The 18,872-nt window shown below is 32.6% G+C and overlaps 3 protein-coding genes across 3 annotated transcripts; 1 reads left to right on the top strand and 2 right to left on the bottom strand.

Annotated features, from left to right (window-relative positions):
• The first annotated feature begins 364 nt into the window (after positions 1 to 364).
• Positions 365 to 2,351, top strand: LOC131593463 (pectinesterase-like). Its single transcript, XM_058865963.1, has 3 exons — positions 365 to 973; positions 1,065 to 1,394; positions 1,522 to 2,351. The coding sequence occupies exons 1-3, from the start codon at positions 430 to 432 to the stop codon at positions 2,214 to 2,216; spliced, it is 1,569 nt and encodes a 522-aa protein (XP_058721946.1). The 5' UTR covers positions 365 to 429; the 3' UTR covers positions 2,217 to 2,351.
• An 8-nt stretch (positions 2,352 to 2,359) lies between these two features.
• LOC131593462 (monocopper oxidase-like protein SKS1) lies at positions 2,360 to 6,501 on the bottom strand. The gene is made up of 9 exons (XM_058865961.1): positions 6,268 to 6,501; positions 5,002 to 5,111; positions 4,636 to 4,906; positions 4,398 to 4,536; positions 3,796 to 4,162; positions 3,345 to 3,710; positions 3,177 to 3,255; positions 2,768 to 2,967; positions 2,360 to 2,660 (listed from the first exon to the last, which is right to left on the bottom strand). Exons 1-9 carry the CDS (start codon positions 6,418 to 6,420, stop codon positions 2,567 to 2,569), a joined length of 1,779 nt encoding a protein of 592 aa, XP_058721944.1. The 5' UTR covers positions 6,421 to 6,501; the 3' UTR covers positions 2,360 to 2,566.
• Positions 6,502 to 15,352: 8,851 nt separating this feature from the next.
• Positions 15,353 to 17,534, bottom strand: LOC131657321 (molybdopterin synthase sulfur carrier subunit). Its single transcript, XM_058926732.1, has 2 exons — positions 17,398 to 17,534; positions 15,353 to 15,828 (listed from the first exon to the last, which is right to left on the bottom strand). The coding sequence occupies exon 2, from the start codon at positions 15,767 to 15,769 to the stop codon at positions 15,494 to 15,496; it is 276 nt and encodes a 91-aa protein (XP_058782715.1). The 5' UTR covers positions 15,770 to 15,828; positions 17,398 to 17,534; the 3' UTR covers positions 15,353 to 15,493.
• Positions 17,535 to 18,872: the final 1,338 nt, after the last annotated feature.

The following is an 18,872-nucleotide window of genomic DNA, read 5'->3' as shown; positions in this document are numbered from 1 at the left end:
TGGTTACTATGTTCAAAGAAACTATCATTTGTCTACCCTTGAATAATGCATTTGTAAGTAATCTTAAGAATGTAGTTATGTGAATCCTCCTTAAGACACTTGTTTTTCTTGCACTTTCAAGCTACAAGGCTTCAACTATTAAGTAATGCAAGTTTCTCTTATAGATAACATTTTATTCCTATATTCAATTAATTCTTACTTGCAATTGCATCAATGGTTTGTATCTGTATCATTCTTCATTATCACTTTCAATTCATTCTACACGTTTTTAACCTTCACACTCCACCTACTAAAAATCATCTATATATATATGCACATATAAAGCTTTCATTCTCATAAGTCAATACCAAATACAAATCAACAAAGTCATAATCTATACACATAAACTCTTATCATTTCTACACACTTCATTTATTCTTCTTTAGAATCATGGAAATCTTTGGAAATATATTCTTCATGCTTTTATTATTTTCTTCTATTTTTTCAATAGTCTCATCAAGAAAAGTACCTTCCACAAACAACATAGATTGGTGGTGTAACCAAACACCACACCCTAAACCATGCAAACACTACACAACTCAAATGAATAGTCATTTCAAAATCAAACATAGAGTTGATTTCAGAAGAATGCTTGTTCAACAAGTCTTAGAACAATCTCTCATCATGCCAAAAGAATCGCAACTAAATTCGTCGGTGGAGCATAAAATTGTTCATGGTGATTGTTTGAAGCTATTTGAAAACACAATCTTTCATCTCAATCGTACACTTGAAGGATTAAACAATGGAAACAAAATATGTTCACCAAGTGATGCACAAACATGGCTCACAACTTCTCTCACAAACATTGAAACATGTAAAAATGGAGCTTTAGAACTCAATGCGCAAGATTTCAATTTCATTGTTCATAACAATGTCATTGAGATGATAAGGAACACCTTAGCCATCAATATGTATTTCTTGAAACACAACAAAGGTAATATTTTTTAAATATTTAGAATATTATTTGTAAGTATTTACTCAACGATGGAGTCTTACCTAATCCAAATTTCTTAATCTATGTGTAGAAACAGAAGAAGGGTCATTTCCAAGTTGGTTTTCGAAGCATGAGAGGAAGCTTTTGCGATCTAGTTCTCTACTAAAGTTCAATCTTGTGGTGGCAAAAGATGGTTCGGGACAGTTTAAGACGGTGCAAGCTGCTTTGGATAATGCTGCTAAGAGAAAATATAAAGCAAGATTTGTGATACATGTGAAGAAAGGTGTTTATAAAGAAAATATTGAGGTTAATGTTCATAATGATAACATTATGTTGGTTGGTGATGGAATGCAAAATACCATAATAACAAGTTCTAGAAGTGTTCAAAGAGGTTTTACTACTTATAGCTCAGCAACAGCGGGTGAGTTATATTCATTGTTCTATTTGTAATTTTTCGTATCTATATATTGCATCGTGTATGATATTTGTGTTTATGTTTTATAGATTTGAAAGTTTAAATAATTAGTCTTGAAATCATTTAAATCCAGGTATTGATGGACTTCACTTCATTGCGCGTGATATAACCTTCCAAAATACAGCTGGTCCACACAAGGGTCAAGCAGTGGCGCTACGATCAGCCTCAGATTTGTCTGTCTTCTATCGATGTGCCATATCAGGATATCAAGATACTCTCATGACTCATGCACAACGTCAATTTTATAGACAATGCTACATCTATGGCACTGTAGATTTCATCTTTGGCAACGCAGCTGTGGTATTCCAAAATTGTAATATTTTCGCGAGAAAACCTTTAGATGGTCAAGCTAACATGATCACAGCTCAAGGCCGAGGAGATCCATTCCAAAATACTGGAATTTCATTCCACAATTGTCAAATTAGGGCTGCATCGGACCTAAAGCCCGTTGTCGACAAATACAAAACCTACTTGGGTCGGCCTTGGCAACAATACTCGAGAGTTATGGTGATGAAAACTTTTATTGACACTTTAGTGAGCCCGTTGGGTTGGTCTCCATGGGGTGACACTAATTTTGCTCAAGATACATTGTATTATGCAGAGTACAAAAATTACGGGCCAGGCTCTTCGACAAAAGACAGAGTAAAATGGCCCGGTTATCATGTGATTACAAGCCCAAATGAAGCATCAAAGTTTACAGTAACCGGGCTTCTCGCAGGCCCATCATGGTTGGCTACTACTACTGTGCCATTTACATCTGGTCTTTGATCTTTTGAGTTGTACTATAATAACTATATAACTATCTCTTTATTATTATTAAGTTAATTATTGTATAATTAATCAATTATTTGTAAATAATTCATTGTAATTCTTGTAAGAACATATTCAATATTCTTTTGAAACATGAAAACTTGAATCACAATATTGTAACCATCTATTAAGAATATGAATAACCAAACCAAAGTATAGTATAGCCCCTAATCACATTTTGTTGAATGACATAAACTATAAAAACAAATCCAATGTTGTTTTTTCTTTAGATCAAGAAATCACTAATCACAATCCTGATAGGCCTAAAAAATCAATGTTTCGAATCGTAAAAACGACACCATGAAGCTTTAGCTAGCTGTGAAAATCACACAAAGAATTCCCAAGAGCAATGTGAAGATGAAGGAATGTCCCAATGCAGAAGCTGAAGAAGGTTTCTGTTCCCTGTGCAAGTATAAAGAAAGTAAAATTTTAACCATAAGAGAAGATAAACAAAACCGAATAAAGAGCGCGTTTGAGAGGTGCGCAAGTATGAGATAACGAGACGTTACTTTTGTAAGTGTTTGAGAGGACCGCAATATAGAACATTGTCTGGTACACTGGTATCATTGCCGGACGATTCTTCAGGATTGAGAATCCTCAGATAGGTTTCTTGACCTAGGTACCATCTGTCTAGGTTTTCCGATCTCAAATTCCACAATCCAACATTGTCCAGAGACACGAGTATTGCTGTCCATCCTCCAGGAAAAACCTATTATATTGTTGAATATACGAAGAATAATGAGTTCCCGAGTTTTTGAAACGGCATAAACAATATGTACATATAACTGTCGTCGATTAGTAGTCAGCTCAATGGTTAGAGTTTGTGGCCTTTATTTTATAACCAACCTCGAGGGACGCATTTCAAATTTTCTCGGAGATGGTTGTAAAATAGTAAAGAAAAGATCGCATAGAACTTACCTGAGTTGTGCTACGAGAAATTGCGTCCCACTTATTATAAGAGTTTCTTGAGTTTTCTGTCCAATCACCATAGTCCATCCTAAATCGAAGAAATCGGTTTATAAACTCTTATAAATAAACAATGTTGTAATTAGTAACATGAGAGTGAAAGGCGGTGATGATTCTTACCCGACGACGAAGAACGAGTAGCCATCGAGATGAAAGTTTTGAACTGTGGTGTCATTGTTTTGAAATACAATCTCGATGAATCCTTTGTATGTCGCATTGATGATTGATCTGTCAACCACTGGTGTTCTGTTCAACGGCTTGCTTGGAAAATCGAGCTTATAGATTCCTCTTAGTTGATGCTTGTCAGCGAGGAGAAATGGAACGTCGGGTTTAAGGAATGAGATTCCGTTAATGGAAGCCCGAGTAGTGCCTTTGATCTTCACCGGTGCTGTAACGTTTAATAGGTAAGTGTCGGTTATATTGATCGAGCCGTACCGGTAGGATCCTTGAGGGTTAGGACGAGCTCCACTGGAAGATGTGTTTTGCCTGCTCAACATCATTATGGAAAAAAAGTTACATGTTAAATCAGCCGAGACGTGAAATCGTCGAGAACAAAATACAGAAAACAAACCTGATACTTCTTGCTTGGTTCATCGATGCGCCCTTGTTATAAAAATCATCAGGTGGTGGAGGTAAAGGACCGGTTACGGTACCCTTGGAATTTGTATAGTGTAAAACTGCAACACCGGTCACCTTCTGCCACAATGATTCATTCACGAACCTAGCGCTGGCGACAATATAGTAGTCGGTACTTGCGTTCTGGTCGGTGGAGAGAAGAAAAGAGTAAGACTGGCCGGCGTGAATATCAAAGTTGGTGAAATTTGTCTGCATTGTGTAATACCCTTCGGTTTCCGCCAGCAATAGATTGTGGTTTTGGATTCGGAAGTTCAGAGAAGTTGAAACTCCAACGTTATGGACACGGATTCGGTAAGTCTTGCCTGCAAAATATATTTGTAGTTTCCGTCATAATTCATACTCGAAATGTAACATTTAAAGGTAAGAAATAGCCTCGAACTGAAAATACCATTTCATCAAATTATTACCAGTGTCAACGTCAGTATTGTATCAGTGTTTCGTAGGTTAACATTAAGTATACGACGTGAAAAGAAAAGAGAAACGATGAAGATGAATAATTCGAAAGTGGAAAATAAAAGGTGATGCCGATGAAAATACCCGGTTCAACAGTAATTGTTTCAAAGGGTAGTTTGTTAGGTACGAGCGTATCATTGTACTGATAAGGTCCCTTTCCATTGATAAGAACACCATCTGGTATTCCGAGCTCTTTTCCGCCATCAAGCGCTGTTCTTAGAGCCTACAATTATCAAACAAGCGTGTATAATAGTAAAATTCACAAAATCGCAAATCACCGATATTTATACAAAAGAAAGAGCAACGAACGATAACTACTAACCGTGTGGTTCTGAGTAAACCAATCACCAATCATGATGAAAATTTCACCGTCCGGCTGCGCGAAAGGAATCGGTATAACCACCCTATTGTTGATAACAAAAGGACCAAAACCACCAGAAGCTCGTTGGAATTTAGTAGAAGGGAAGTAAAAGAAACTCCCTATTTGATCCTTGACTTGAAACTCATATGTCCAATTCCACTTCGGAGGAATCGGACAGTTCGTGCCAAGAACACCATCTTGCCACGAATCACGCCGCATTTGAATACCAGGCCTAAAACAACCATTTTTTCACAAATTTGTTAGATCGAAACTATATGAAAAAACGGAATAATAACCAAAAATTGCAATGTAACAGTGAAAACCAACCATGTAATGAGAAGTTCTTCATCCAATTGATTGAAAACGTTCACAACTACATGATTATTGGTTGTAACATTAATAACCGGTCCTGGAAATTTCCCATTCACAGCTATAACCTGCATATCAAATTTTCACTATTATCTAAATCAACAATTTCTAACCTTTCAAACTTATAATCAAGGTTTTAAAATACAACCGGCGACCGCAAAAATGGCCACGACAAAACATTTTCAGCAGATTCCGACACCGATATCATTATTCACTATTCACCGTTTTCATGTTAAAGAACAAACTATGGATAATTTATACCGTGACGACCACAATCAGTCCCAAACACGGCACCAACACCGACACAGTGACACCGGTAATAATGACACAGACACACCATTTTTCAGGTAGTCACAAGTGTCGGTGCTACATACTCTCAACACCTGTACCTACCAACACAAACACACCATTATTCAGAGGTGTCGGTGCTACATACTCTCAACACATGTACCTACCGAAATCGCGACAAACTTTACGCGACCGATATTAAAAACCTTGCTTATAATTATATTATTTATTATAATGTTTTTATTATGAAATCATAGATTAGATGAAAAGTTAGCTGAACAAAAAAATTAGGTCAAATTCATATACAAAAAGAGTAAAATTAAACTAAATTAGGGCAAAAAAAAAAAAGAAAAATCTCACTAATCTCCATTGAAATCACTGAAAGGCCAAGTCCACTATCAGCTTCAAAATCACAATCATATATTTTGAAACACAAAAACTAAGAAATTGATAGGTTTATCATCAAATCATACACTTTTCAAATATCTCTGAAAGGGACTGTTGCATAGAATATTTGACCTATTTTCAACCTCAAAACAAGTAATTCCCAAACACTGATTTCAAATACAATCTCAATATTCATGAAACATTAGAACAAATCATATAAAAAAATCAAAAGTTAGAACCAAAAAAAAACACTATACACCATTATACACACTGCATGGTAAGATTGAAGCATAAAAACAAAACATAAGAAACAAATTCAGAAACCCTTTATGAAAAAACAAACAAAAACAACCCATTTACGTATCAATAACCACAACCCAATAAACAACACTTTTTCAGAAAAAGTACCAAAACAGAGGAGAAAAAAAGGTCACATTTTTATGATCGAAACCACAATACGAAAACGACCCAGATGAAAAACCAAGCTAAAAACACCAAAAAACGATCAGAAATCAAAGAAAATCGATGAAAATGGATGAAAAATCGAACCTGTTGTGGAACACCGAGAGGAGAAAGAGTGGTGTAAGAGACGTGAAGTTCTTGGTAAAGAGTAGGATCGCCGGAGAAACAGAGGGTGGAGAATAGGGTAATGTGAAGGAAGAGAAGATTGAGAGAAAACTGAGAGAATGTGAAGAGACCCATTGTTGAAAACGTGAGAGTGTAATGCGAAGGTTTTGGTTTTACAGAAAAGAAGAGGAAGAGAGAGAAAAGAGAAAACGGCTATTTGTATTTTTCCAAAATATTGAAAGAAAAAAAAAAACTTATAGAGGAATTTATTGGAGGAAAGTTTTTTCATAAAGTTATTTTTTTTCTATTTTTGAGATTTTTTTTTTTTTGGTTTTTTCATTACACGGTTTAATAAATAGGAGTATCAATTTATGAAAAGAAATTTTGGTTTTACCAAATTAACTTTAATAATAATTTTTAAATAGTATATTGGGTAGTAATAATAATTAAATTGCATAATTGTCCGGCTGGCAGAATTCAATAGTGTTAAGTTGAATTACATGGTTTGAACTCTTATATTTACGGAATTTTTAATAGTTATTATCATTTTCTCTACGCATTTAAAAATAATTATCGTTGTTAATTTTTTTTGCCTAAAATATAATTTTTTGTTCAAGATTTATATAAAAAAAATGCTCAAAAATAAAAAAACATGTCATGGTTCACATTTTTTATTCATGGTTTTTTTTTTTTTTTGGTTTTTACAAATAAAGTGCTTTTCTTTTAGGTTTTGAGCTATTGTTGAAGTTAAATATCCCTTTTATGGTTTGATCAATAGCTTTGATTACAAGTATATCTTTATTGTTGAACAATTTTAAATACATAATCATATGTATCTTATTTTCTATATTGATATTGATGATACTAGATAATATTTCATCATCTAATCTTATAATCATGTTGACTAGCTAGTTTGTAAGCATAATCTATGGGTAAAAAGTTGAAGTTTAAAATGAGAGGGGGTACAAACCAAGTTTAGGTAACTGAAACACACACTTTAAAGCAATGGTCGGTGGATTCTATTATGTTATTGCATCTAAGGCACCAAAGATGTATTTGACACAATTAACTTAAGTATGGTTTCAATACACGCAAACTTGTGCTTATACAATAAACCACAACAAGCATGATCTAACCTAAATAACATATAAATTATGCTATGATTTAACTTTTACATGTTAAACAACAAAAATTAAAGAGAGATAGGAAAGAAAGTACACGGAGATATATAGTGGTTCGATAATCGCCCTCATTATTCCTACTCCACTCTTTAATGATTTGAAACCATTGGAAAAAATAATCAAGTCTTCCGCTATTTTCAAGAGTTAATATACTAGTACTTTGATACAATGAACTATCATCAATCTGACTGTTAATAACCACATTGCATTAGCCTACACGTGAATCCAATGACAATTCCTTCTGTTGATGCAGATACTCAACTACTACACACAAGATCTTCAATGATTTTGATATAATAATCTAGCTATCCACAATAATCTGCTACAGGCTTCCTTTCTGCAGCATTTTTCACCCGAATCTGACGAAGACTTTTTTGAGCGATTTCCATTAGCCTCAATTAATTGGATAACTCCTAAATTTATTTTGGGGCCAACCTTTACATGATTTCACCAAAGTCTTTAATGGATTATATAGAAATTATTCTCTCTTTGTAAACAACATATAACCAATATCTATGTTTAAGAAATGATTCTTCTACCTGATACACCAAAGCATAACTTCAGAGAAAAATATTAGATTTCCTAATGTACCTTTAATCTACCTCTCATACTCAATCTTTAGATTTGAAGGTACATAACAATGGTTCTTGACAAATGTTGAAGATGATGAATAGTATCTGAATAATATCACACACACAACTAAAATTCACAAGATCCATATTCTAGGAGGTTAATCACAATGTATTAAGAAGAAATTAGGTGTTGGTGAATGAAGCACACTTTCTAAGTTCTCTCAAGGTTCTTGGAAAAACTAGACAAGGCCAGTGGTTGACCCAGTGTCGAGCAGGCCCCAGTCCAACATTACTCCAATGAAGGCCCAATAGAGCGATTCAAATGGCTATAGCCATTGGGGAGCTTCTCACCCACGTGCCCCTCTAAGGACACGTGGCCAACTGCTTTTCGGAAGAACCAGTCCTCCATCTTCCGAGGTTCACGGGAAGATGACCCAAGACGAATATCACGTGTTGATCTTGCCCTACCCATGTAGGATCCTAGAAGTCTTCTATTTTGGGCCTAAGAATCCAGCCCAAAACAAAAGACCTTGGCCCAACATTGGGGGCACCATAAACATTGGGCAGCAAGGCTGCCCAGCAAGCAAGAGACCATTTGTCTCAAACGGAGGGGCAAAAGGGGTATCTTGATGTTGGCTTGCGTGGAGGTCTGTCCGAGGATAGCGTTGGTTCGCTGGCCCTCTGGTCAGGTGAGGATGTGTCCCCAGTTGGTTGGGCCAAAGCTATTAAGTCGTTCTGGGTGCAAAAGTGGATTGGATCATGCCTAGCCATTGGGCCAGTCAAGAACACTTTACTTCACTTTCTTTTCTTGCAATAGACCAAAGCAATTTCACTCCGAAACTTACCGATCATTATGGTCAGCCAATTCGACGATAACGTCAACACTTTCGCCGCATGAATTTTTCAGATTTTAAAATAGGTATCAAATGCTAAAAAATATAACCTCAAATTTTATATAATAAAGAAATGTTTCATAATATATATACCATAAAATTAGCTAGTCAAGAGGCAAAAAATCTTAAACACGAGTACAAATCTCATTTTAAATTTTTTTTTTTTTAATTTGTAAAACATTTTCAATTGTTTTGTCATATTTAAAATAGTTGTAATTTATTTTCGGTTGTTTTGTCATTTTTAAAATATTTGCAGTATAGAACATTGACTTGTTAAAGTAAATTATAGTAATAGATATGTATAACTTTGATTTTATTTTAAATAAACTATTCAAAATTTCTTATTTACCCTTTAAAAAAAAGTTCTATAGCTTCTTACACAACAAAATTAAAATCAATAATAAAAATGAAATTAGTTTAATTTTTAATTAAATATTATTTATAAAATAATTTAAATCAAAGTTTTCCTTGTACTTCAAAAACGTTGGGCCGGCACTAGTTTATACCATTAGAATAAAATACTTTAAATAACTTATATTATTTTTTTTTTTCAATTTCACTTATATAGTCTTAATTATAAATAAATAAATAAATAAATATTAATTAAACATATTGTTTATGTTATTTTATATTTATAAATTAACTTAATCGTTAATTTTATTAAATAACATTATTTTGTATTAGTTAATCTCTACAATAAGGTCATAAATTAAGAGTTAGTTTATCAGTACCATATTTTTTATGAAGTACTATTATAGCTTAATTATTTATTTTCCTTAATAATAAATTAACCTTAATTTATACATACATACAATCAAAAAATTTATATTTAACATGTTATATCATAATGGGCCGCCCGGAGGAAGAATGAAGAAGTACTAGTGTAACACTCTACTCACCTAGGACATACCATATTAACACGCTTAGATTGGGATTGAGTTATCCAGTGTCGTTCTTATTATCCACATTGTAACACCCGATGTAGAGGAGGGCAAGAAACATGTAACACCCGAGGTTGAAGAGGGTGAAGAGTGGTCGTTAAATTTACATCGGAATGAGATGGATCTTAAGGTTGTGCAGGGACAAGGCTGATTCGTTGAAGGGAGACTTATAAGGATTGATTGATATTATCTATACCAACAAGATGCATCTTCTTTTCAGTAGCCTAACTAATAAGAACTATATAGTTAAGAGCCTTGACTTAAAGTAGTATTTGGATGGGTGACCTTCTAGGAAGTTTCCCAGAAAGCGTGTGAGTGAGGATAGAGCATGTTGAAAAGACCTGTGTTGGTTTGTGGGCTCAGTCGGTAATCTTAAAAGCAGTTTGTGACGTTAGACACACGCCCAATGAACGTGGATAATAATGTGGTCGCGTACACTAACGCGATAGAAGGGTCAGCCAAGGAGGAAAACCACGTCCCTCGTGTTTATAAGGAAAAACAACTTCCACGTATCCCACACTTCTATGAGGAAATTGGGAGGATAACCGCTTCATGGGTCTAAGGACCCAGCCCCAAAAAGCCTATATAAATACTTCAGCTTTAGAATTGAGGGGGACATTCGATTCGTCTATACCCACACATACATAGCTTTTCACCATTCTGTTTGAGCTAGCTTTAAACACCATCAACAACCATGCATATCATATACAACCTTCCAAATACAGAATTACCCTTATTGTACATTTTTAATAAGTACAAAGGGTTATGGCTGGTAGAGATAACATTGTAGACAATTGCAACCTCTTCTTTAATGATATTGAAAAGTGCTAATAGATTGTTTTGATAGATGATAATAGTAGTGATTGAAGCATATACACTTTTGAGGAGTCAAATACCTTCAAAATAACTATTAACATCGAAAATATGCATACGAGCATAGCCAATATTTTTATGAAAAAAACTTATTTAATTAGATGAACACTCTGGTACCCTTGAATTTAGTTGGGTACCGGTACCCTTGTCCAATCAAGTAACAGTATTCAATGTCACATCATCTTTTTATTTATTTATTTTTATTTTTAAAAAAAATAAAATTTAAATCAATTTACACTAAAGTGATACCCAACTAAAACTCATAGGTATACCAAAGAATTTATCATTTAATTATTTATGTGTATAATCTAAGATAAAATTAAATTGAATATAAATAAACCAGTTGAATCGGAATTAAATTTTTTACACTTACATAAGCAATTACTATATACACATTTATAGAAGAGAGAAAGATAAATGTATATAAAATTTATAAATATTCCTTTGTAAAAATTCAATTGGAATTACGTATATAAGTGGTTAATAGAGTGATATACGCGTGAAAAAATCTCGCAAGAAACGTGTTTCTTCTCATTCTAATTCTAGTATTAATTGACTTACTCAAATCTCAAAGGGACCCATTATTTTAAATGCATTCTCACTTTTTGCCCCCACCACATAATCTAAATATAGACATGTATTAATTTCCCTTTTTCTATATATAGTAGTATATTGTTTTTCACATTTATTTTCTTTGATCACAATTTTATTTCAATATTAATTTCAAAAATATATTTATGTAAATAATAAACTTATTTATATTGATTTAGAATCATAAATGTTGTGAAATATCTAACAATAATAGTGAGCTTGGAGATAGGTTCAAAGAAACAAAATTCTTGGGCCTTGGCCCTCTCTATAATAGTAATAAAAATTAGTTAAATTTAATTTTAATATTAAATTCATCAAGAATAAAGAAATGTGAAATAGAGAACAATAGCAATTAAAATTAATGACTTCAAGCAACTTAATTAACACACGATCAACGTAAGTAAATTCACAACAAAGCAAAAGAAAGATAAAAGACACGAACACAAAGATATTTGTTTATCCAATTCAATCAAATTGATCTACTCTATTAGAGACAGCAACTCTCTGATTATTATACTTTCAAAAAGTATTATACTCTGCCAAATTCAGTATCATGCTCTGAAAACAATATTCAGGCTTCTACCACTCCTTGAGCTCTAATCCCATATCTTATTAATGTCATGAAAGTTTTCACTAACAGGTGATAAAAGCACAAATACATTAGAACCTTCTAAAATATCAAACCCACATTTTTCCTAGCAACACTAACCCACCATCTTGATCACATAACTCCTCAAACAAATCTCTGTTTTGAGTCATATGCCAAGTGCAACCTGAATTTATATTTCATTCCTTGCTCGATTCTCTGCTAAAACCACCAAAATATTAGATGATTCATAATCATCTTGAACAATGGCTGCATTGTCATTGTCCTTGCCATCGCCATAACTTTTTAACCTGTTAGGACACACTTTTTTTTGGCATGAACTTCCTTCTTATAGTGGTAACACCTAATAACATGAGCATCATTACCATAAGACTTTTGTGGACCTTTACACTTTTTCTTCTCAAACTTACCATCAACTTCAGAGATTTTCCTTTGACGAACAATCTTTCACCAATAGATGATGACTTGTGCTTATTTCTTTCGTTCGAATTCTTCAATTATAAGGTTGATTGAACTTCTTCAAAGGTCTGTGACTCTCTTCCATACAAGAGGGTTTCTTTGAAGTAAGCATGAGATCTTGGTAAAAAAACACAACAACAACAACGCCTGATCTTCATCACTAATGGTAATCTCAATATTCTCCAGATCAAGAATCATCTTATTGAACATAGCTAGTTGTTCAGTCAAGACTTTGTCTTCACTCATCTTGAATGAATACAGAGCTTGATTCAAGTAGAGGCGATTGACCAATGATTTGGTAATGTACAAACCTTGCCTCAAGAGAGCTATGCAGCTCTTCTTTACTCATCGTCACAAGGTCCTTTGATTCCTCAATCGCTACGACTATGTTATCAAATCTTGCCATCAAAGAATGCAAGATTTTTGCGACAACATGTTGCTGCCTATCGTTTTTTCATATGCTTTTACTCGGTTTACCAACCGAGTAATTCTCGTTGTAAAATTGTTGATAGTCTCTTTCTCCTCCATTTGAATCAACTCAAGCTGACATGTGTGAGTTTGTAACCTCACAACCCTCGCCTTGTCAGCCTATGTGTACGCCTTTTCAAGAATCTCTCACGCTTGTTTTGATGATTCGCAGTCACACACTTTACCAAAATTATCCATATCAACGCATTGATGGATTAAAAACAACGCTTTGAAATTTTTCTTCTTTTCTTCCTTATGCGACGTTCTTTGCTCTTGAGTAACACATTCAACAAGAGGATCTACACCGTTCTCGATCACATCAAGAATGTTTTGGTAGCCAAACAATATCTTCATTTGCTTGCACTATTTGTCGTAATTCTTCACATCAAAGATGAGTAAATTTACAGGAATACTTTCATTTGAGATAAAAGTCATGATTGCACACTAGGTGTTTGATGGATCGAAATCTGAATCTTGATGCCACTATGCAAGAGGTAAAGGAGGTAGAAGAATGATTGACAACACTAGTGTGCAGTGTTATAATTAACCATTCTTCTACCTCCTATACCTTTTGCATAACTACCTATAGAGTTGTTTGATCTAGCAGAGTCCTGTTTGACTCGGTGAGGGAGCGGAAATGAATCTTAGTGGAGATTAAGGCTAATGATGTGGGTGGTGTGAGTGATAAAGTCTCATATCGACTAAAAATGGAGGAAATGAGCATATAATAAAAATGATCCATACTTCTTACAACTTAAGATTTTAGGTGAGTATGTGGTGTGTCTCTCACAAAATACTGTTTATAGAGAAAGACCACAATTCAAAAATGTTTTCTCATGTTGACCCAAAAATTAATGACTCAACATTTAATAAGACAAATTTAACAAAAATATTTTTTTATTTACTTATAATTTTAATCGATGTCATAGGTAATACATGTGTTAAGAAAGAAAATAGAGTTTTAGGCATTGATTTTTGAGAAGTTACCAAAGTGCATTTCACCATCAAGTTAATTGTGCATTATGATTCATTACGAAAAAGAGAGAGAACAATGTTAATAGGATAGCAAAAAATGATGATAAAGTTAGGCATGTTTGAAAGCAACTATATCCATTAGCTATACCAATAATATAATAGTGGTGATATATTTTTGGTTTACCATCCAAGTAAAAAGACAAGACTAATCTCAAATAAAAACAAAGGATCATTGATTGATCATGGAAGTTTCAACATGTGACTAATAGAAATATGTTTAATCTTGCAACTTAAGCAAGATGGAAGATTCAAAGGATCATTGATTGATCATGGAAGATTCAATGTGTATTTATGTTCATAGACCATCTTATTCATAGCCCACCAAATGCTAACAATAATAATCACAATATTGATTAACACTTCCTTAGGTTCCTTTAGAAAAGCATTCTAAAGTCAATCTTCAATGCTAACCTTCTTACAATAGGAAAAGTTTAGATGAAGCCTCTCATAAATTTTGGTTCCACCTATTGGTGGCCATATCAATTAGGTCCTAGATAGATAAAATTGTAATATCTTTTTAACTTTTTTTTACTAATGGTAAATCAGTATTTTGTTTGGATACTTGAATTCCTTCCTAAAAATGTCTTAAAGAAGCGTTTGGTCCACCTTCAAACTTTTTTGATATCTTTAAAGAATTTTTTTTTGTATTGAAATTGATCTTATTTCGAAAATTGGTTTTAATTTTTGTGTTCAAACATAAATTTTAACTTCAAAATTCTTATTTAACTTACTTTTACGTATCAAAAATAAATTATTTTATTTTATTATTATTAGTTTGTTTTAACTTTAAAAAAATGTAAAAACAAAATTTAAAAGTGATTTTTATATAAAAAAATTAATAGTAAAGTTATTTTTAAATTTTTTTACAAATTAAAAAAATTATTTTTGATATTAAATAATATGAATATATACTATTGTATTCTTGTGACTACTTGATGCCACCATTAAATTATAAAAATAAATAAAACCCAAATTAAACAATTTTATCAACTTGATATTTATAAAAAAAGACAACGGGATCGATGAATTTCAATCAAACATTTAAAATTTGTCCACCCCTGATATACATATCCATAAGATTTAATTTTATAGTTACTTGCCACTTGAGGCTAAGTCTTCCCACTCATTTTTCATCATCCACATTTTAATTTGTATAGGTTTGAGATATTTAATTTGTTTAAATGAGGCTTTTAACTTAAGAATTGGTTGGAAAAAGATGAACAATGAAGAATTTTAGGCCATATTATTAAATGCTAGAGTTCTTGATTCTTTGCCACCATCAATCACCATTTCTTTTGTTCTATTAGGTTATTTAAGTCTCAAAGAAGCACGTCTTCAAATCTCCTCCCTCCATTGAGCTTGACTGGCAAAAAACATATTCCTTGATTCATATCTGATACAATATAATGTAGGTTGAATCACACTCCTTGCTTTCACAGATACCAACTACAATAACTTCAATTATTTATTCAATTGATATAAAAGACATTATTACAAGATTCACATATGTTGAGTCACTCTGTAAGCTAAACAAACAAGGAGTTCTGAATCAAATTGAGAGAAGGAAGAAGATTACTAACAAGTTGAATCATCCACCACTTATTGGAGGTATAACGGCCAACTCATCCTTGTCTTTAACGATCGTTGAATCCGTTGTATACTCCTCATTCAGAGCCAGAACCATGCATCCTTGTATTTCTTCCAAACGTGGAAATTGAACAAGAAGCTTTTTCAAACAATCTTGAGTAGTACTCCCAGATGACACTTCCAATGGTACCTCACTCAAGCCGGTAAGATCACGCGCTCGTGCAAAAAACAGCACTTTTATCTTCACCAAAGGACTGTCTTTTAAGGTGTCTGTCATATTTAAGCTATGCACAATCTGGTTGATGTAATGTAATGTAACACTTGTTTTCAACAAACCTTCAAAAAATTCAACATGATGGAAATAATCTATTATCATTATTCATTCATTCAATGCTAATATTAAATCAGTTGAAACATCATAATCTATTAACTAATAAAATTATAGATATCATGTTTCGAGAGCAATTACAATCGCGTGATTTTAAGGCTCAAGAGTAAAATAACAACATGAATTGGGCCGAAAGAATCTCGATTCAATACAAAATCTGGTACCAATAGATAAACAGTCAACATATGAAATTTTCACAGTTGAAAGCAGAAAGCCTTATGTCAGTTTTCAAACGAAACAATGTTGTTAACCACAAATTACAGAAAATAGGAGTTCGTTTAAATGCTGATGTGCTTCAGACTACCGTGTTTAGCACCTCGATGGCTATAGTTTAACAACACTTTATATCTAATCACATATCACGGGACAATAGCGGTTTTCCTAATGAAACCATAAAACACCATGACACGACTATTTTTTACAAATTGACCGTGGTGGTTGGCAAAAAAATCATAACTGTAACCCGCAATAGCCGATATTTGACAAAACAACAGCATGTATTGAACAGAAACAACCTTGATTTAAATAAAAATCTGATATCTACTGATAAAAAGTAAAAATCTGAATTTTTCACAGTTGAAAGCTTTAAGTCATAGGTTTTTATTCAAAGACCGTTGCCTATAGCTGAATGAGAAAAATAATACTCTCCGAAATGTAATATAAGCAAAAAGTATCTAAAAAGTTGATGTATATAATCTTAATTTTTAACTGCATACATCAACTTTCACATACCACTTTTGCTTATATTTCATTTTCGAGAGAATAATTTGTTCAAAATCTGTTTGAAACACTTTCCAGTTCCACTAAATCACATTTCATTGAACAATAACTGTTTGTCCAAATTCCAATGTTCAATCTATAACCGCAATTCGACCGCACTGCTACAAAATACTACTCAAATTTACTTTATGTTTGGTTTAGCTTTTGGAAGAACCAAAAACAACTCTAGAGCCATAGAATTGATTTTGAAATAAATTTGAAGTGTTTGGTTCTTCTAAAGTAGAGTTAATTCTGCCTTCAAAATTTATTCTACTTGAAACTGGAATTTGTAGCTTCTAAGTTTAAACGTGAATTTTACATTTAAATTTCCTGATCATCTCAATTTTAACTAAAATTATTCAAACATAAGTCACTTTCCATTCAACTCATTTTTAACCAGAATCAATTTTCCAGAATCAATTCGCTCGAAATCACCATTAAATTATAATTAGATAATTTTTCATGTATATTTTTGCTTATATTTCATTCTGAGAGTAATAATTTAAAAATAATAATAAGCAAAAAAAAAAAATCCCAAATCCTATGTACATAACCTAAAATTTAGAACAAATTGAAGACTACAAAACTAGCAAGTAGCAACAAAAGCATTATAGAAAGGTTCTAACAAACTATGAGCAGAATTTTGAAGCAATTGAACAATTTGATGATGCAGCATAATAACCAACAGAAATTGAATATGAACAAAATCTCAAAATGAAACAGATCTGCGAAGAAATTGAGTTATGGTGGATGCAAACCTCTACAAATTGATGTACGCCGGCGATCGCGCCGGTTTGAGTGCAATCCGGCGAGGACTCTGTTGCGACGGAATTCGCCGGAGAGGACTGTGCTTTTTGAAAAAGTGCTGAGATTTTGTTGTATTATTGAATGATTTTTTTATAAAGGATGTGGATTGGACTTAAGATTAAAATCTCTTTTTTTTTTTTTTATAAATTATATTAATATATTTTTAAAATGATTTTAATTAGAGAAAACAAAATAAATAAACTAATAAAACTCATAACAATTTTTTTCTTACAAAATATATTTGAATTCGACGGATCAATTCTTTTGAGTCTTTTTTACGATTTTGCATATTAAACTGAAAAAATTGTAATCATTCAAAGTCTTTTAACACATTATATTTATCAAAACTTCAGAGTGACTTTTAACTGATGGATTTGTAAATCTCTCTTTTCAAGTAAACTCCAACCGATATAACATCGCTCATTTCTAAGTAGTGAAAGCATCACACAAACAAGTTTTTCATGTGCATCTCCTAAATCAATTATGTGAGGAACCTCTCGATAAACCTCTGAAATCAGTAATAGAAGTAGAACTTTTATAAGTAACATTACAATTGAGGTTAATACAATTTTTATGTAGGAGATTTTAGCTAAGTATATGAAATTCGATATCGACGCCATAACATTTTTATGTACATGGTTCTCTTTCTCGATTTCTCTCACCACTGGCATGATTGTTTCTATTTGCTTGAAAGCCATTTTCAAAGTTTTTTTTCTTCGCTCCCATTAGTGTTAGCAAGAGATCATAAAGAGAGATTTGTAGTGCACTCCATGAAATTCTGCAATAAGATTGTAAGAGATCCAATTCTTAAAAGAAAAATAATTAAATTGAGCCATTTTGTTTGAAGGAACAAGCTAAATCCATATAAGTGTTGCATAAGGGTAATCCCATAACTCATGAACAAATGTCTATTCAATGTTCACACAATAATTTCACTAAAAAGGGATTGTTGGGTTCAACTTACTACATCTCAAGTCTATCAAAAATATTCATGTAACATAATTTAAGTGAACGTCTGAATTCGGTGAGAGTATTTCCATCTCCAAATGATATATTAGTTGATATTAATATCAATATCATGTATATCCATTGTTGAAAAAATTATAACAATGATTTATTTGGGGAGAACCCGAGACAACCCGCAAAGCTCTGTTCTTTAATATGCTCCATATTAATACGATTTTAAATATTTTTCTGACACTTAAAGATGATGATTAATTGTATTATGATTATTTCTTTTCTTCTTCTTGAAGATGGTATAAATTTTTATAGTACCATCCACAAATATATTTGTTTAGATTAAGTAGATGCATATTAAAAAAAATTATCTTGATACAAAGGTGGAATCCAAATTACAAATACAAAATACATTTAAATTTATAAAGAAAAATCCTAAAGTGTTTTTATTCTCGTTCGTATTTAACTT

The sequence above is a fragment of the Vicia villosa genome, linkage group LG3 (genome assembly GCF_029867415.1).
Source record: "Vicia villosa cultivar HV-30 ecotype Madison, WI linkage group LG3, Vvil1.0, whole genome shotgun sequence".
Classification (NCBI taxonomy): Eukaryota; Viridiplantae; Streptophyta; class Magnoliopsida; order Fabales; family Fabaceae; genus Vicia; species Vicia villosa.
Note: the sequence above shows the minus strand (reverse complement) of the source record. Positions and strands in the feature narration are given on the sequence as shown.